Below are 21,282 nucleotides of genomic sequence, written 5' to 3' on the forward strand. Positions count from 1 at the left end.
TTGAATGGTGTCCCACCTTTGCGCTATTGCATTGAACTCAAATTGAACATTGAGGGTCTCTGCACAGTGTGCAAAACGGAGCCCTGTCTCCTCAACCCTTTGTGCTGGTCGGAAACCTGGTAATGCAAAATCAATTCCAGTAATCCGAAGCTTAGGAGCTCCACCAGGCCTTGCTGAGAGCTGTTGTATGAGGGAAAGCCATCGCAAACCATAAAGAATGCCAAAATCAACAACGTGGAGTCTTGTTTCGTTCTCAACTAGATTCATAATTGTTTTACTTGAGAAGAGATCGATAATCTTATAAAATGGAAATGCAGTATAATACAGTTGGTGAGCTTTCCATACATCTGCAGCTGACGTTCGCCTAGTCATAAGAGCTTTGTAAATCTTAGAGTACCAGAGCCATCAATGCGAGCCTGAAGACCATTGACAAAATAGTGAGCCATTCTCTGCATTCCATCCCCTACAGGAGAAGCATGTTGTCTGATCTGCTTCAGTAGCTTGGTGGCTGTCCTTTGATCATCTGCTGCAACAGCTTCTGCACAAAGTGTCAAAAGAGTTCTCAAATCCACCACACCCCTTTGGCCTCCAGTGTTCCTCCAATTGGCCCTTACACTATTTGACCCCTTGGACTGAGCATTTGGCTGTACATTCTTGCTTTTCTCATCCTGCGCAGTTTCACAAGGAACAGAATCAACTTCTTTGGAGTGTAGCAAAGTCATATCAAACATTTGCTGAATCACAGTAGATTCAGTAAAAGCTGCTGACTGCTTTCTAGTATACTTTATACTCCTCCCCTCTTCTAAATTCACATCCTCAGAATGAGGGTTCTTTTTTTTCCCTCAAACCATCAAGGGAGTACAAATTCCCATCTTCCTTCTCAACCATACATACAACATTCTTAGTTTCCTCCTCCTGCTCTAAAAGAACACAGAGAAGAACGAAAAATAGAGTGTAACAGAAAGAGAAAAAGAGAGAGAGAGAGAGAATTACTGAATTGAATCAATTGTATTGATATGAAAAACAGAATAATACAATACAGAGATAGTACACTATATATATACAGTATCAGTAAAGGTAAACAGTTAGTTACGGGCTGAATCAAGCATGGTTGTCTCTCACACGTGCTAGACTTAAGTTATCGGTACATACAAGACTAAACGACACCGTTCTATTTAATCTTGCATTGTGCCTTCTTTATACTTGGAACTGAACTTGCTTCATCTTCAATTTCCTCAATCTTGCAACTGCTGTTATCATTGCTTTCATCCCCCCTCAAACGAAATGGGAATTTCCACATGAGTTTGGATGTCAACCAATGAAAACGAGAAGAAGGTAAGCCTTTGGTAAAAAGATCAGCAAGCTGATCATTGGAAGAGATGAACTTGACCATGAGATCCTTCCGGAGAACCTTTTCACGCACAAAATGGTAGTCCACCTCAATGTGCTTTGTACGAGCATGGAATACCGGGTTGGAAGCAATGGCCAAGGCACTAACATTATCACACCACATTAAAGGAGGGGTAGAGAGAAAGATCCCCAAATCTTTGAGAAGCATACGTATCCAATATAATTCAGCTGCAGTAGAGGCTAAAGCTCTATACTCAGCTTCAGTGGATGATCTGGAGATAGTGGACTGCTTCTTAGCAGACCATGTGATGGGGCAATTTTCAAAGAACACAACAATGCCAGAAATGGACCTGCGATCTACTGGATCACCAGCCCAGTCTGCATCACAATAGGCAGACAAGGAAGGAAAACCAGGTGTAAAAGCAATGCCAAAATGAAGAGTGCCCCTAATATACCTCAGAATACGTTTGGCAGCTTGGAAGTGGCTCTGAGTTGGAGAACACATGTACTGACAAGCTTGTTGGACAGCAAATGACAAGTCTGGCCTGGTAAATGTGAGATATTGAAGGGCACCAACAAGGCTTCTATAAGAAGAAGGGTCAGACAAAGGGGAACTATCATTGGGTAGTAAGTGTTGATTAGGAGAGCAAGGAGTCTTGCAAGGCTTGCAATCTACCATAGCAAACTTGGTCAACAAATCAGTAGCATACTTGGTTTGATGCACAAACAGCCCTGAAATAGTATAGTCAATCTGCAACCCAAGAAAGTAATGAAGCAACCCAAGATCCTTAAGATCAAAGGCAGAACTCAAAAGCTGAATAATAGAAGCAGTGAAAGCCTTGTCACTGCCAGTTAAAATAATGTCATCTACATACAACAAAAGGTACACCAAATGGCCATCATGACTGTATATGAACAGATTACCATCAGCCCCTGATGCCGAGAAACCAATGTGAAAGAGATGAGTGGTGAATCTCTCAAACCAGGCCCTAGGAGCCTGTTTGAGACCACATAATGCCTTATGGAGAAGACAAACATAAGAGGGGAATTGAGGGTCAACATACCCCTGAGGTTGTCTCATATACACTTCTTCCTTCAAAATGCCATGAAGAAAGGCATTACTAACATCAAGCTGCCTCAATTCCCAACCATGATGCACTGCTAAAGCCAAAAGAAGCCTCACAGTGGTAGGTTTAACCACAGGGCTGAAGGTTTCATCATAGTCAAGACCATGTTGTTGCAAATAGCCCCTTGCTACTAATCTTGCTTTATATCTAGCTATGGATCCATCAGCATGCTTCTTCAATCTGTAAACCCACTTACAAGTGACTATATTCTTATCAGAAGGTAAAGGAACCAAGGACCAAGTGTGCTGTTTTTGTAAGGACTGAAATTCTGAGTCCATGGCAGCCACCCATTGAGGGTGTTTAGCAGCAACAACATAGGAAGGAGGTTCAGTCATAGAGTAGTCAAGCTTAACATGTAAAACTTTAGGCTTATATATACCATGCTTAGACCTAGTAACCATAGGATGGGAATTATGAGATATAGGAAGAGAGGAGGAAGGATTGGTATCAAAAGAGTGAGAAGTGGAAAGGTCAGTAGAAGGGACAACAGGTTCAGTAAATGAAGGTGGTAGATGAGGAACCATAGAAATTGGAGTGGAGGCTGGCACTAAAGATGGAAGTAAAGAAGAGGTAAGGTCTAAAGGAGTGGTTGAAGGAATAGAAGTAGAATTGGAAGGAAAATTAGAAGAAATGGGATTAACAGAATCAGAAGGAGGAGTAGAGGATGATTGGGGAAACCAAAGAGAGAAGGTAGTGGAGAAAGGAGTAGTAGGATCAGTAGAGAAGGAAGGTTGAGCGAAAGGAAATAATGACTCATTGAATAGGGCAAAACAGGCGATGTAAATCTTGTTGGTTGTAGGTTCAAGGCAAATGTAGCCCTTAGACTGTGGAGGATAACCAAGAAAAATGCACTCTTGAGACCTTGGTTGAAGCTTGTGTTTAGTATATGGCCTAAGATAAGGGTAACAAGCACAACCAAAAGCCTTGAGAGCTTGAAGAGGAGGTGGTTTAGAGTATAAAACTTCCCAAGGAGATTTGAAACCCAAAACAGAAGAGGGTAATCTGTTAATGAGAAAAACAGCAGTAGAGAAAGCATAGGACCAGTAATTGTAAGGAAGATGTGATCTATAGAGCAAAAAAAGACCAGTTTCAACAATGTGCCTGTGCTTCCTCTCAGAAACTCCATTCTGCTGAGGAGAATGAGGACAAGAAGTTTGATGCAAAATGCCATTTGATGAAAAAAAGGCTTGAAAGGCAGAATTGGTATACTCAGTACCATTGTCTGTTCTAAGCACCTTAAGAGAAGTAGAAAATTGATTCTCAACAAGAGCCTTAAAATGCTTGAAAACAGACAACACTTCATTCTTATGTTTGAGCAAGAATAACCAAGTAAACCTAGTGTAATCATCCACAAAGATCACATAATATGAAAAACCAAGAATAGAAGATAAAGGAGCTGGACCCCAAACATCACTATGAACTATATCAAGTACAGAATTAGACACAATAGGAGACTTAGCCAAAGAATATTTGTGCATCTTGGCACTTATACAATATTCACAAGAAGAACAAATGTTCACAATTTGAGACAAAGTAATAGAATGATAGAAATGCTTTAAAGCAGAATACAACAACCTAGAACTAGGATGTCCAAGTCTGTAATGCCATAGCAAAAGTACATCAGACTTGATGGAATTGGAAGCAGACATAGTGGATTTGGAATTGAAGGCTGAGGAAGATGATAGTGTGGAAGGAGATGGAATAGGATACACTCCATCTTTACTCAACCCTTTGTAGAGGATCTTCCCCGAAGGTAAATCCTGAATTAAGAACTTGTAAGCATCAAAATAACAAAATGCATTATTTTGAAGACACAACTTATGGACAGACAAAAGATTAGAAGCAAGAGCAGGAACTCTAAGTATATTATGAAGCCTAAAGTTATGAGAAGAAGTTTTAAGCTCACCATGACCAACATGAGTGACTGGAAGCTCCTGACCATTGCCTACTGTAACTGTTTCAGTGCCTGCAACAGGTTGTTGATGAAGACTCAATTGTGACAGATCAGGAGTGACATGATCTGAGCAGCCTGTATTAGTAAGCCAGCCATTGCAGTGCTGGACTTGAGATGAGTTAGCCACCATTGAAGCCAACTTAGCAGGGGCATGCCTCCCTTGATATGCAAAATCCATTCTGTGGTAGCAATCAAGGGCTGTGTGACCACCCTTTCCACAGATTTGGCAAAATGGCCTATTTGACTGAGGTTGGCCAAAGGGATTTTGTGACTTAGAATGTTGCCCTGGGGTAGGATGATAGCTAGTATTACCAAAACCTCCATTGTTGTTGTTAAAACCACTGTGATTGCCAAAAACTCCATTGTTGTTGTTAAATCCATTGTGGTTACCTCTGCCACCTCTTCCTCTTTGATTAGAATATCTACCCCCTCTGCCTCTCTGATTAGAAAAACCTTGATGTGGAGATTGAAAATTGGCATTCATAGCCATTGAAGGAGGAACAAGACCATTAGACCTCTTCTTGATTACTCTCTCCTCAGCATTAAGTAAAGTATTTAATTCCTCAATAGACAATACATCACTACGAGTTCTAATTGCAGAACTGAAAGAATCATACTCTGAAGGTAAACCATCAAGAGCAACATGAAGAAGCTCTTCATCATCCAAGATCACAGAAACAACCAATCTATCACGAATCTGTTTGATCTTTTGGAAATATCCATCAATTGAATCAATTCCTTTCTTCACTGCACTCAGTTCATTACGAATACTCATAACATGAGACCTTGACACTGAGGCAAACCTCTTTTCTAACACCTTCCATACTCCCTTGGCAGATCTTTGCCCAACAGTGAGAGCAAGAATTGCAGGTGATGAAGTGGAATTGATAAAAGTGAACATTGCTTGTTCACGATTCTTCCAAGAAATGAAATTAGGGTTAATCTCAGTAGTGAGATTACCAGAAGAATCCTTCAGAAAACGATCTGGAATAGTAATTGAATCATCAAGAATGTCAATCATAGAGTAGGTTTCAAGAATTACCTCAATCTGATGCTTCCAAACAGTGTAGTTGCTATAATCGAGTTTAACAGTCATCATTGAAGACATATTTGATAACAAAAGCAACGAAGTGTTGACAGGTAAAGCTGTATTAGTTACAGCAGGGGTTGAACCAGAGGTTGAAGATGAAGTTGCAGATGTGGAAGCCATGGATGAGGATCAAAGCTCTGACACCATGAAAGAACACAGAGAAGAACGAAAAATAGAGTGTAACAGAAAGAGAAAAAGAGAGAGAGAGAGAATTACTTAATTGAATCAATTGTATTGATATGAAAAATAGAATAATACAATACAGAGATAGTACACTATATATATACAGTATCAGTAAAGGTAAACAGTTAGTTACGGGCTGAATCAAGCATGGTTGTCTCTCACACGTGCTAGACTTAAGTTATCGGTACATACAAGACTAAACGACACCGTTCTATTTAATCTTGCATTGTGCCTTCTTTATACTTGGAACTGAACTTGCTTCATCTTCAATTTCCTCAATCTTGCAACTGCTGTTATCACTGCTTTCATGCTCTTTGACAAGAAACGTATTACTCTGACCATCTCCTTTTGGAAGAAACTTCCTCGCTTCATCAAACCCTCTCTTAAATTGCAAAGTGAACTCACTGTCAAAAAGTGCTTCAGGAATATTGCAAGTGCCTTCTAACAAGCTATAAATTGAATCAGACGTAAACTGAGTATTATTTGAGGATTCATACTGAACCAAATCATAATCCCAGCCATGAATCACAAAGTTGTTACTGCTAGCCCTACAACTAGAGTCACTGTGATTTAAAGCCTGATATTCATCTGAGATTTCATGGTTTTGATCCACATAGGGCCGACCATTATCAGAAGAAGGTGGATACTTCTCTCCAAGAAGCTCATAGAATGATTTTTCAGCAGCCTCAAGTGTTGTAGACCTCTGATGCACGTGGTCCTTCTCTTCCATATCTTCCTCCAAAAGTATCTGGTTGATGTGCTTGAGAAATACATCACTAAAATCATAGTCCTCATGTAAATTTACCTCTGGCTTCTCACTCAAAGTAGGGGTTATGTTACTGGGGATTGCATTTGGTGGCGAAAGTGCAAAACTTGCACTGTTTTGGTCAGCAAACTTACTGTCAGTCTCAATCTCATTACTGAATTTCAATCCAGTAGTGGTACCATAGGATTTGCTCAAGGGTTGATGATCCATGACCATCTACTTAACAAGAACTAATACCCAACAACGACAACAACAACAACACCAAAGCCTTAGCCCCAAAATTTGGGGTCAGTCATGGATCCTTAGCCAATTAGATTGGGTTGATCACATGAATTCTTTTCCTCCATTCTATTCTATCTAAAGCCATGCTCTCCATTTCTTCCCTAATTGACATGTCTTTTTTGGTTACTTCTACTAATCCCCACAACACAATAATGTTTATCCAGAAAGTATTTTTTCCAGAACTGGTTCCCTCTACTTAAATCCTACAGAAGTCTATTTCAAAACCCAGAATACAAAACCCTCGGCAAAATGAAATGCTACATAGAAAACCAGCTGAGAACTTTGGCAATAGATTACAACAGAATTGTGTGTAGAAAATTGAATAAAGGAAATGAACACATTAAAACAGATGACAAAATCTACACCTATTGGAAACTATTTGCTACAGTTTAGGACCAGAATTACAATAAGACATTACTAAAATTAAAACCCCAGAAGATAGGACCTTTACTGCTTTAGTCCTAGGAACCATCAAACCACTCATTTCTTGCTTAGAGGTTTGAAATTAAAGCACTAGCAAGTCAACGATAAGGTGAACCAGAAAGAGAGGTAAGCTAGATCACGCTCCACTTTAAAATATGAGAATAAATTCATATAGGATGGTGTGTAAAATGCCACCTTTGGTGGTCCTGGTACCTATTCTATTATGTGTAAAATTACAATGCGGCAAACTATATGAGAATAAATTCATATAGGATGGTGTGTAAAAGGCTCCATCGGGTTTGAATTCATTCTCTTAAAATATAGATTATATTCCTCCAAATAAATTTTTTTTATGGGATCCAAAAAGTTAATTATTTGTATATATAATCCTATAGTTTTTTTTCCATCTTAACCCCACTTTTATAATACTAGTCCCCACTCTGACCTAGTGAATATGACATGAGCACAATTCTTTCATTTCTGGAATGTAATATATCCCTATCACAATGATCGCATTTGACATAGCATGGTCTACACGTATGGAGTCCACATGTTTGTGGGAGAGGGAGACCCTAGCATAACTTAAAGTACACGCTCCTTGCTTTAGTATAGTAATTCGCGAATGTAAAAACTTGATTAGTATAATACAAACACGACATTAATTCTTCTATTTACTATGTTAAATACGAGAATTTTCAAGATTAGTTAAGTGATAAATACAAAATTTTCAAGCAAACATAGATGTTGCTTACTAACTAGCTCAATGTCATGCTAAAGACCTTCAAGCTAAGTAGCAATCTCACCCTAATGGTGGTCTAGATCTGGGATTCAATTTTCTTGTCTTTTACCTAGCAAAAAACTATCTGAATTTAAAGTCGATCCTTGCAAACAAAAACAACTAAAACTAGAAGAAGAAAAAAATGACTGTCTTGTTTCTAATTCCTAGGCAAAAATCAAGGATAGAGAAGATGAGAATGTTACCCTCAAGGTTAAATGATGATTTATGAGCAATAAAGTTATCTTCCTTACAAGAATGATTGACTTTCCAATCAATAAAAGAATTTAAATTCAATCCAGTCCTAGCAATGATGGGTTCAATAGCCTAAAGAGGAGAGAGGTTGAGGGGTTCCAGAGTAGTTGAATTGCATTGAGTACATATCCTTCACAAATAAATCCATAGTTGTTGCTTTATGCACTGCTAGATTAATAGGCTGGTTTAGCTTCTGCTGTAGGTAGATCTTGGTCTTTAGTAATCTTTGCCCATACAACAAAGACATCTCCTTTGTGATCCCTTTCCACCATTTGCTATCTAACACTATTTTACTTTTCTTTTCTTTTTTGAGAAGATCACACTGTTTGACTTTGATCATGAAACTAAAGTATATCAAGTTTTCATATAACTATTAAAATGAATGCATCATTTCATAATAATAATATAAAATGAATGCATCATGGTTGGACCTTTTGGATTTTCAAATGACCTCACCAGTCATTTTGTTACCATTATAAGATTCCTCTAAAAAAAATAAAAAGCCTCTAAACCTCATATAAGATCTTTCTCAAAAAAAATTAATTAATTAATTTTAAAACAATTTATTTAAAAAAAAAAAAAAAACCTCATATAAGTTCACACATTTTTTATTCTCAAAAAAATAATAATTAAGAAAAAAAGTTCATGCATTTTACTATTGCATGCAAAGTCAAAGATGCCTACATTTTTTAATTCCATAGTACTTCTGAATCAAAATAAGCAATTTAACATTTATGCAAGTAAATTACTCTCAATAATACATTGGCGTTCCCATCAAAAAATAAATAAATAAATAATACATTGGCGTAACATTAAAGAAATTTAAATTAAGCCATATGTCTAGTGAACCTTGACCTTTCAGAAAGCAACTAAAGCAAAGTGGTTTCACGATCTCTCTTTTTTCAATTAGTTCTCTTCCCTATCATCTTGTATTTTAAGTCTAATGATGGAGAAATTATACAGTCCTCTTGATGGAGATCAAGGCACCGCTTCGAAAGATCTCGTTCAAGTACCAATTGGACTGGTTACAAGAGCACGAGCAAAGAAGTTCAAGGATGTACTCAACGGACTCATCCAAGAGTTATGGGCTCAAGCAAATTCGTGGAGGCCCATTGAGCATGATCCACGTGAGCAACAAAAAATCATCACCTTGATTCAAGTTCTAGAAGGATTCGGTCAAGGCTAAGAATTGGCATGAAATATTTTGGGTCTATGTAAAAAACGTTATTTTAGGTTTAGGTGATTTATTTCCTTGTTTTTATGTGCATTTAATGCTTTTTAGGTCAAACTTTATTCCTAATATGGTTAGGTATCAATTAGGAGTTATTTTAGAATATATTTTCTTGTCTGTCAAGTCTTAAGGAGTCCTTAAATAGTCATCTAAGTCTGTAAACGTTTTTCAGATATTATTTGATAAAAACTTGTGAGGTTTATTCTCTTTGGTTCTTTGAAGAACTACTCGAACTTATTGGGAATTCCCGTGGCGTTCATCTCGACTTATCAAACAGAGTTTCCACCACCGTTTGTGGCATCTTCTTTATACCGAGGTTCTTGTTTGTCATAAACAACGGGTCGAGGTCTCCCATTTGAATCTGTCCATAGAACGATCTTGGGTTCCCTTTCGTTGTTGGGTCTCGTTATTCTTGACGGGGTTCACATCACCTCTGGTGGATCACATCACTTGTTTACCATTCCACTAAAAGTCTTCCACTTGTTTAAAATTGATGAGTCAATAATTAGTTTCTATTTTAATTTTTTTTTTTAACTCAGCAATTTTAAACAAATGGGAGTCTTTTAGTGGAATGATGGACTACGTTACTTGTCCACCATGAGAACCTTATAATTTCTCCTAATGATGACATAACCCTCTAAGGAAACAATTTTCTTTTGTTGAATAATGAATATATACGTGCAATTAATTGTATTCTATTGCCGCTTAAAATAATATAAAATTTTTCCATTTTAATGTCCATAGTCAATAAAATGATGAGTCTTGTTAACGGATACCCTTAGGGCAATTGTAAATAAACTATTTTAGGAAATTTTTTATATCACTTTCATAAAAAATATAAAAAATCATCAAAAAAATTAATTGTTTTTTTCTTTTCCTATAAAAATTTCTTAAAATATTTCATAAGCTAATGTACTTAGAGTATCTATTAACTTTTCCCACAAATATATAATAGGAAATGTGAAGTGTCACGTATTCCCTCGCAAGTAATGCTACAGACACAAACTATTTTACAAAAATTTTACAAAATGTTGATGTGGCTAACTCTTATTAGTTTTCATTTAATCCCATCATTAATATCACTTTTTCATTTACCAATAATTACTCACCACATCAGCAGTTTATAAAAAAATTTGTAAAATAGTTTATATCTCTGGCATTATTCATGAGAATGATACATAGTAGCTTTTTATTTTTTAATGTTCTTTATTGCATATTTATAGTACTCTTAGATTTGCCATTTTAACTTTTAAAAAAAAATATTTGTGATATAATAAATTACACATTTTAAATTTACACTAATCAAGCTTCAACAAACACACCCGTTTGTAGAGTCTTTTGCATCTGCTTACTTATATTATTAATGAAATCAAACTACTGTCTTGAAAAAAAATTACACACAAAACTTAAAAATATTTTTTAATTACAATTAATTGAAAATTGATGTAGAAGAATGCCAATTAAAGAATCTATAGAACTAAAAACAATCCAAAATGAGGTCTTTTGATAAATCGTCTGTGCATGCACTACATAAGCTATTGTCTAGTTAATATACCAATTTACATTCTCTATTCACCACCTTCTTTTTTTTTTTGCTGAATGAGATAATATTATTGGTGCAAAAAAGGATCTGGGCCCAGGCCATCTATCCTCCATGCTTTCAAGACGATGGCAAGGAGATTGGAGATAGGAAGAGCCCCAACAACATTACAAAATGGAGCCCAGGCAACAAGGTCATGGCCAACACAATTAGCATTCCTAGTTATAATAGAAAAATAACAAATAAATTTCCTCGCGAGTTAGTTGATGTTTGCAATGATGGAGGAGATTGTTGGACTATGTGGAGCTTAGTTCGTGTTTATTCCTCACAGAGATGAGCCCTTTGAGGGATCAAAGAGGAGTTCATTATAGGCTCTATCACATCAAGAGCATCACCTTCAAAAATGATATCATTTTCAAACCCATATTGTGAGCAAATGACACAGCCAGAAGAGTGGCTTTGATTTCGGCCCAAATAGGCTCACCATTTCCTTCTATACCTGTCCATGTATAGACAAAGTTACCCAAGTGATCACTACACAGCAGCATCAATGAAGGAATTATCTAGTTTGATAACAGCATCAAAGTTGATCTTTAACCAACCAGGAGGAAGGGGGGACCAAGAACTATGGGATGGTTTTGTGTTTTGATGGTTTGTGTATTCCCAGGCTTGTTTGTGGAAGAGGTAAATTTTGTTTATCTCCTGAGCAAGCTGGTGTGGTGGAGAGTGAATAGGGGTGGAACTGGAGGCTTTGTTTATTCGCCACCTTTTGCTACATGTGTATGATTGCCAAGAATCTTTCTTTTAGCTTTTTAACTTATTTGTTTATGTATCTTTTTAACTCATTTGCTTATGTATCTAGGTACAACTAATCAACTTTTAGCAAATAAACAAATCAGCAAATTGGTAAAAGTGCTCACATAATCACACATACAGAAAGAAGTTGAAAAGACTTTACCACCCAATATGTCTTGGGAATGATATTGATAAAGACCAAAATGCATTGAGGAAAAAGGTAATGATAAAGACCAAAACTCCAAATGAAATTCAACGTTCAAGAGCTAACATAAAATTAGCCCCATAAAAGAGTTCAGCAATGGATGCCCATTTTATACCATTTCAATATAATGCTAATGGATTGAATGCATATAACTGCTCCATTTTTCTGATAAGAAAGTGACTGGCAAATTATGCACTGCCACACCTTAAACAATAAAACCCCACTAAATAGAGGCCTAATATCTTCCTTTTAATTAAGAATAAGAAATGATACACAAAAATATTACTGCTCCACTTCTCTGATAAGAAAGTGACTGGCAAATTATGCACTGCCACACCTTAAACAATAAAACCCCACTAAATAGAGACCGAATATCTTCCTTTTAATTAAGAATAAGAAATGATTCACAAAAATATTACTGAAAACAAATGCAGCCATATGACCCAACATTATCAGTCATCAGAAAAAGTCAAAGCAGTGCTTGCAAGAACTTCAAATGACAAAATATTTTTCCTTTCTTTTATTGTAGAGATTCTTCAAAATCCTTCACATTACTACAAATTGCTAGGAGGGGCCTAAACATAATCACTGTACATAAATATGATAGGTTAGAGCTACCACCTTGCTCAAGCATCTCTTTCTTTTTTTTCTTTTTTCCTTTTTTAAATACATTGTTAGAGGTCCATATCAGGTTCTCTTGAGATACAAAAATACAAGAGCAAACAGGAACTAGTGCATTCATTGTTCTTCTAGGAATAAAATGAGTGCTTCTGCTACCAACAATCCCTTGTGAGATCTCTCATAGCATGATGATGGGCAGGCACCATCCAGCATTATGCTCCCAATTAATCTACTCAGCAAAACAATAATCAATTATCACAACTAAGATCATTTATTTACCATACAAAACACTAGAGGTAACCAGAAAATTTCAGTACCTTGACTTTGAAACAGCATAAATAAAAGAAGAAAATCTCATAGGACAAAGGGAAGCAAGTCAACCACTTGGAAGATCCCATGATCTTGAACTTCAATGAATAATTAATAATTATGCGCCTCACTAGTAGGCTTCCAAGTCGAGAGTGCAAAAAGAATTCGTCCCTTCCACCCCTGCAGCAGCCACTCACCATCTTCATCAATTAGAAAATCCTTACGGTACAACGATTTTACCCTATCCTTTGCCAAGTTAACAATCTCCCGGTTCAAAGGGAGCTGCCTAAACCCAGCCCTCAGATTCCGGACCTGCCATTGCTTGAATGTCTCTGGCCTCTCAATCCTCTCTGCGCCCTCACATGCGATGACATTCATTGCCTCTCGCCCAAATATCTCCCTCTCAATAAGCAGCCTCTCCTCAGTCTCTCGGGGCACAGTAGTCTCAAGCATATCAAACACGGTAGAGTAGTGGAAGAGAGCCTCTCGGAATCTTGTGATAAAGAAGGGTGCATTAAAGGTCCCGTTCACAGTACCCTGTATGAGAACATCTGGATTCATCTTCCTCATCAGCTTCAAAACATTATCTCTAGGACTCTCTACCATCACTGTCTCATCAAGTAGGTTTCTTAATCTCCATATGACGTTCACAACAAGCACCTCATCACTGTCAAGTTTGAGATCCTCAATTTGAATGGTGTCCCACCATTTTGCTATCGCATTGAACTCAAATGGAACATTGAAAGTCTCTGCATATTTTGTTAAGCGGCGCCCCGTCTCCTCAACCCTTTCTGCTGGTCGGAACCCAGGTTGGGGAAGATCAATGCCAGTTATTCGAAGCTTAGGAGGCCCACCAGGTCTAGAAGAGAGACGTTGTATGAGGGAAGGCCATTGGAAACCATAAAGAATACCGAAATCAACAATGTGCAGCCTTGGTTTTTTCTCAGCTAAATTCATAATTGTCTTATTTGAGAAGAAATTTGAGAGCTTTTTAAAAGGACATGCAGCAAGAAACAGGTGGTAAGCTTTCAAGACATCAGCAGCTGAAGTTAGCCTGCCAATAAGGGCAGTATAAATCTGAGTACCTGAGCCAGCAATGCGTGCCTCAAGACCATCTGCAAAATAGTGAGCCATTCTCTGCATCCCATCCCCCAGAGGAGAAGAATGCTGTCTGATCTGCTTCAGTACCTCATTAGTGGTCCTCTGGTCATTAGCTGCGACAGCCTGTGCACAAATGGTCAAGAGAGTTCTCAAATCCACCACATCCCTTTTCCCTCCTTGCTTCTTCCCACGGGCCTTTCCGCTGTTGGAACCTTTGGATTGACCATTCTGCTGCACATTCTTGCTTTTCCCATTTTGTAAAGCTTGGCGAAGATCAGATTCATCTTTACCAAAGTTTAGCAAAACCCTATCAAACATTTCTGAAGTCACAGTTGATTCAGTATACACTACTGACTGCTTGTTACTCCTCCCTCCCTCTAAGTTCACACCCTCGGGATGACGATTCTTCCTTCCCCTCAACCCATCCAAGAAGTTTTGACTCTCATGCTTGTATTCTACCTTAAATACAGTATCCTTAGCATTTTCTTGCAATTCTTTAGATGACAAACCATTACTCTCCAAATCAAATATCAAACCATTTCCATTTGGAAGAAACTTGCTTGCTTCCTCAAATCCTCTTTTAAATTGCATAATAGACTCATTATCATAAAATATTTCAGGAACTCTAAGAGTGCTAACTGGAGAATCCACAATCCCATCTATGACATTACCAGGGCTGTGAGACGAACTATAGGATGACTGAGAGGTTGACTGAGTAGCAATATATGACGATTTGTGCTCACCCGAATCACAAACCCACCCAGTATCCACTAAGCTGTCACCACTAGCACTGCTAGTACTAGAATTATAATCAATGGGATTCAAAGCATAATTTTCATCTCGGGTTTCATGGTTTTGACCAACATAAGGTGGCTGGCCATTATCAGGACCAGGAGGATACTTCTTCCCAAGGGCCTCATACAATGATTTCTCAGTGTCTTGAAGTGCCTCCTGAAACATGCAGGCCTTCTCTTCCATATCTTCTTCCATGAGCATCTGGTTTATGTATCTCAAAACTACATCACTAAAATCACAGTCCTCATGTGAAATTCCATCCAAGCTCACACTCGGATTACTAGGGATTGGATCAGATGGCAAAAGAGGAATACTTGAATAGTTTTTATCAACAATGGTACTATCCATGTTGAACCTATAAAGTGTCTCATCATTTAATTTCAATCCTTTGGTAGAACCACATATTCCTCTCAAATGTTGATCCATGAACGTATAGGTTGCAAGAAATATTCACAACTGTTATACCCAAAATCCAAAAGGGTTTACTTCAATATATTCCCACAAGTCAAAGGGCACTCTCTGTTTCAAATCCGAGAAACATGGAAAACACAATCAAGCACAAGTAAAGAGAAAAAAAGGGTCAAGAAAAATGAAAACATTGAGCAACAAATCGCATTAAAAACATATAATTTTCGCTTCATTCAATTACCAAACAAAAAATAGAAGGAAATGAACAGATAAAACAGATGGGAAACCAAAAAAAAAAAAATTATAAAAATTATAAACTACCAATAGTAAGCACTATAACCTACAGTTTCAGATCAAAATTATGTCACACAGTAATCTAATCCAACAGAACACAAAAAGTTTGGATCTTTAGGTACAGAAAGAAAATCCCATTAAACCAACCATTCTTTCTTAGCATAATTATTTTCCAAGTCAAAGCAGCTATAGAGTATAAACATTAGTGTACCTGAGCCAAAACCTCAAGAGAGAGAGAGAACTTGTGGGTAGAGAGAGCTTGTAACAGAACTGGACAACCTTAAAGCTTTCAGTTTTGAAAGAGCAGAAAGATTGTCTTTTTGAAGACTACAAAAAGGAAAGTTGGGCTACTAGCTTGTGGTGGTACTGGCTAAGGTTGATGGGAATCTGGGTGTTCTAGGTAGTAGGGGCACAATCTCAACCGTCCAAAATTCCAAATTACTCAGCGTAATTGGACTCTCTGATATTTCTCCCACCATGTCATGATGGCTTCTTAATTCCTATATGCTAAAACAGAGCATATTCTGTCCACGACTCTACACTTTTTTGCTTTTCTAGGAGATTTGTTTATTATATATAGATGAAGAAAGTAAAAGGGAAATTGTTACGAGGTTTGTCCCACAGTGCCACGTTAGGACTTTTTCTTTGTTAAAGGTACCATGATTCTCTGCAATGTGATTTTATAGTTTTAAAAAAAAAAATTTAGAATTTTTATTAGAGTCTTGTCAATGTATGCCTTTAAGATGTGTATCTTTAAGACATATATTAATCATATTTTTTGAAAAAAAATTTATAAGAAATTAAAAAAACTTTCAGTAAATTATTTTTTCATTTTTCCAAAAAAAATTTTCAAAAATAGATTACTAATATTTCGTCTAAGAGCACAGTAAATCTTTTTTTATTATTCTGCCAGAAGTTACTTTACTTTTGGCAGGACAATCTTGAATAGGCTCTCCTTTGTGTTACTCTTTTTCAACTATCTTTTATTCAATTTCTTCACGATTTGATGTGCCACTTCCTTTGCATTCTCTTTGTTAGGTGCAGGAGGAATCATTCCAAGGTATTATTTGACTGGGTATATTTCTCCTAGTGTCTAACGATTCTTTGGTTAAACAAGAAGAACCATTTGACTGGGTATATTTCTACTGTCATTAGTAATGCTTTTAATTTAAGTTTGTATTATGTTAGTTGCGAGTTTTGATAGGTTAAGAGATCTCTTAACTCAATAGTTCATACTAAATATTATGTTACTCTTAAAGCTAGTTTCTCTTGTAATAATTTCAATTTGCCTCTTGCAGTTCTGAAAACATACAAATGCAATTGTCATGCTGCTTTTTAATAATAAAATTGCAGATTAAAAAAATAAAAAGGTCTTACTATAGGGAGATTTTTGCTGCCTACATTGGCTTTTCTTGGCTGATTAAGTGGATAAATAAGTAAGAACTTTCTTTAATTATTTATGCAATTGTTATCTAGATGGTTTTCCATTTTTTTTTCTTTTTTTTAAATAATGAGCCTTGACTCTAATCAAATGAAAGTGATTTTTAATGGTGTCACTGTCTATAGTCACTTTAATATTCTGGACCACCTTAGCCTATCTGTAATATCTTATCTCTTTTTAATATCATTTGTGATCACAGTTATCTTAACAGATATTGAAATTGATGAGCACAAATTAACTAGGTTTTAGTGATTGGTAAAAAAATTGATAGGAGGATTTACCTGGGAGGAGCCAAACCCAGTTTCATTGTTCACTTCAATTTGACATGCCAAAGGAGAAGGTCCTCACTATTAGGAGTCCCAGCCTATGTACCTTGGTTCACATTATCAGATGTGACAGAAAAATAATTGCCCACTGTACATATAAATGACTTAGCCAATCAATGATTAAAGAAGTTTATTGCCTAATAGTGACCTGCCCGGCAAGTGAAGGTTGCGGATGTCATGATCGATCTAATGGATTATTCTAGATGAATGGTCCAAGCTCCCACTTTATTTCAATAAATTTTGTGAAACAAAATTGTCGACAAATTGTTTTTTCACAAATGCTAACACGTTATAGAATAATTTGTATGTAATAGAAATAGTATCAAATATTAGGTATATTTGAAAATAGTGTTACTTCAATCACAACTTATTACCTTAACAAAATAATTTGTATATAATAATAATAGTATAAAATATTAGGTATATTTGAAAGTAGTGTTACTTCAATCACTACTTACTACCTTAACAAATTAGAGATAACTTCATTTCTCGTTTATCTCTTTTTCTTTTATTTGTTTTTAGTAAAAAAATATGTATGTTTACATATAAAGTCACACCATTAAGAAAAAGTTCACAAAGATGTAGTTGAATGAGACACACTTTGAGAGCTAATTTAATCTAGACCCAAACCATATCTCTTTGCAATTAATTTCCAATAACTCTCATGTGGTATTGTGTAAAGATGTAGCTCTAAATATAGATACGTGTATTCACATGAGCAACTCTTCATTTATTTTAATAGTTTACACATAAAGTAATACCACATGCAGTTAAGTGTTAATTACGTTTTCAAAACTTTAGTGAGATTTTGTGTTTTTAGAAGAAACTATAGGAGAGTTTTGTGTACTTTCCCTGTTAAGTTTGTGACAATTTTTTTATCATTATTTTAAGAAGAAAAAATTCTGACACTTGTAACAATAATGTGTATATATATATATATATATATTTTTATCACACATTAATGTGAATTTGTGAAGTATGTTTTGCTCCATTTCACTGGTGTAGAAAAGTTGGTGAAAAATGAAGACAAACCAAATCTTAGGAAAATAGATAGTCATTATGTTTATAGGAGGTAAGAACAACAGGAGGAGAGAAAAGGTTTATGCGAGTTTTACTTTTATTTGTAGGTATATAGTATATGCTAATACAATATTACAATTACTTTTATATATATATATATATATATATATATATAGTTTCAACTTATGAGATCTGCTTCTAATGATTGTCCTCTTTATCATAAGACTAAGACACCAATTAGTATCTCTTATTCAATCATTATAAATTTTACTAGTTGAACTAATTGAAACCCTTAATATTGCAAATGTCTATCATTATAAATTTTACCAATTGGACTAATTAAGGGTCCATTTGATACATGTGTTCAAACAACAGTTTTTAATTTTTTTAGAAATACATGTGTGGGGCCCAAATGATTTATGGGCCAGGCCCATCTACCCGGGGAGAATCCGAAGGCCCAAGCCGAGGAGGGCTATGGCCCAAGCTTGACAAAATAGCCTTTGGATACCGCCGAGGACAGCTCAGTCCTCGGCAGACCCAAAGTCCCCCCTGAAAGAAGGGTAAAAACGGTATAGGACTGAAACTAGGAAGAAAGATCTAAAATATCCAGGGAAAGCTGCCCTTACTGCCATTCAATGCTCTGAACCTGACAGAGTCGCATTCTTTGGCTTTTACAACCACCCCCAACGACTTTGAATATGGGCTGATGGGACAAGTATCAATCTTGGAAAGGTTGATCCTATACGTGGACGAAGGACAATGAACACAGAAAAAGATAAAAGGAAAAACAAGTAACCTAAAGAGGGGGTTGGGAAAAATGGCCAAAAACCAGAGCCTCCCAGTCCACCTCCAAGAGAAAGACTCCAGGGGTAAAGGAAAACTTAAACTTGTACGAACACCGCGAAAAACCCACCGCCTGTCAACCAGGGCCTAGCCTTCCAAACCCACGCTCTACAAATGATATTGTTAGGGGCCTTTTTACGTGCGAACCCGACACTGTTACGGTCCGCCACGAATCGCGTCCTTACAATTGGCGCCGTCTGTGGGAAAGGCTTGCGTGTTGGTATAGGATGTGGGTCGATAGAGTTTCTTCGTTATTTCTAACCGTTGATTATAGAGTTCTAGTACAAAGTTCTGCTAGGGGCTACGTTTCTTGACTAGGGGCTTGGCTGAGGAGCTAACTCCCTTAGAGCCAAGGTCCCCCGTAAAGAGCAAACTAGGCACTTGATAGCGTTAATCGTATAGATAAACTCTAGGGGCTTGGTTGAGGAGCTAACTCCCATAAAGTCGAGATCCCACACAAAGAGAAAACTAGGTTTTGGACAGAACCAAGGCATTGCATGGTCCACGGACTCAAGCCTATGGGGAAACCAACTACCTGGATGAGGAAAACTAGGTTTTGGATAGAACCAAGGCATTGCATAGTCCTCGGACTCAAGCCTATGGGGAAACCAACTACTTGGATGAGGAAAACTAGGTTTTGGACAAACCATAGGCATTGCATAGTCTTCGGACTCAAGCCTATGGGGAAACCAACTACTTGGATGAGGAAAACTAGGTTTTGGACAGAACCAAGGCATTGCATAGTCCTCGGACTCAAGCCTATGGGGAAACCAACTTCCTGGATGAGGAACACTAGGTTTTGGACAGAACCAAGACTTTGCATAGTCCTCGGACTCTAGCCTATGGGGAAACCAACTACTTGGATGAGGAAAACTAGGTTTTGGACAGAACCAAGACATTGCATAGTCCTCGGACTCAAGCCTATGGGGAAATCAACTACTTGGATGAGGAAAACTAGGTTTTTGACAGAACCAAGGCATTGCATAGTCCTCGGACTCAAGCCTATGGGGAAACCAACTACTGGATGAGGAAAACTAGGTTTTGGACAGAACCAAGGGCATTGCATAGTCCTCGGACTCAAGCCTATGGGGAAACCAACTACCTAGATGAGGAAAACTAGGTTTTGGACAGAACCAAGGCATTGCATAGTCCTCGGACTCAAGCCTATGGGGAAACCAACTACCTGGATGAGGAACCAACTATTTAAAAAAAAAACTATGGCACATAAACCTCAAAATCCATCCGAAGAGAGCTCCGCGTTAACAGATGGGTTAATACCTTGATTGCGCGGATTCCTCGGTCTACCCTCTGATCCCCCAATATCAAAGGGGTTGATGCGATACGGCGCAACATATTATCCAAAAGCACAACCAAAGCCCCTCGCTACTCGGCTACCCTCTCAGACGAATTACTTAGAGTTATCGTACTCGGACATCGCTCTAGCACGCATCGCGCAGCACTCAGCCGTTATCCCGGTTAGTTCCAGGAGTGTAATTTATTGATGATTAACCTTGTTATGCTTGATAATATTTGTAAGTCTAAACTAGTAGGAATCTGTGTTAAGGCGTTTCTCTGCCTAGAATATCATTAAGGGCAAGCTCATATTTAATATTCATGCATAAAGTAGTGGTTACGGAGAAGAAAGATATGTATAGAGAAATAGACACATATTTTATTAAGACAAAGGAACAGTACAGTGTACAATGGAAAGCTGAAACAAAGCCTACATCGAAGCTAACTACGTAAGTAACGAAGAATACAAGAGAGTGAAGATAAAGCCGAGGAGGTAGCACAGAGGAGAAGTTGGCTACTGCCTCGAGACCTTATTCCTCCTCAGTGCTTTTGCACGCCCATAACTCAGGCAGCAAAAGAACCCAGCTTGGGGCCTGCACCGGTACAGAAAAGGTGCAGGGAACCTGACCTCAGGCTAACACCATCTACAGAAAAGGTGCAGGGAGCCGGAAGCTGGGAAGCCCCCGCAGAAATTTGCCTGCTACAAGGCAGACGGCGTTGATGGCGGAAATTCCTTTTTCTGACATACCAAAAATCTGGCATGACCAGAACCTGCTTCGGATTTTGACTAAAAGAAGGAGGAGTACCATCTTCCTCCTGCCAAGACGGAGGACTGGCTTGAATTTGTGCCATCCT

At 37.5% G+C, this 21,282-nt stretch overlaps 1 protein-coding gene across 1 annotated transcript; it reads right to left on the reverse strand.

Moving 5' to 3' along the window:
* Window positions 1–12,473: 12,473 nt before the first annotated feature.
* LOC115955631 (scarecrow-like protein 14) lies at window positions 12,474–16,068 on the reverse strand. Its single transcript, XM_031073837.1, has 3 exons — window positions 15,716–16,068; window positions 12,915–15,321; window positions 12,474–12,826 (listed from the first exon to the last, which is right to left on the reverse strand). The coding sequence occupies exon 2, from the start codon at window positions 15,226–15,228 to the stop codon at window positions 13,018–13,020; it is 2,211 nt and encodes a 736-aa protein (XP_030929697.1). The 5' UTR covers window positions 15,229–15,321; window positions 15,716–16,068; the 3' UTR covers window positions 12,474–12,826; window positions 12,915–13,017.
* Window positions 16,069–21,282: the final 5,214 nt, after the last annotated feature.

The sequence above is a fragment of the Quercus lobata genome, chromosome 8 (genome assembly GCF_001633185.2).
Source record: "Quercus lobata isolate SW786 chromosome 8, ValleyOak3.0 Primary Assembly, whole genome shotgun sequence".
In the NCBI taxonomy this organism is placed as follows: Eukaryota; Viridiplantae; Streptophyta; class Magnoliopsida; order Fagales; family Fagaceae; genus Quercus; species Quercus lobata.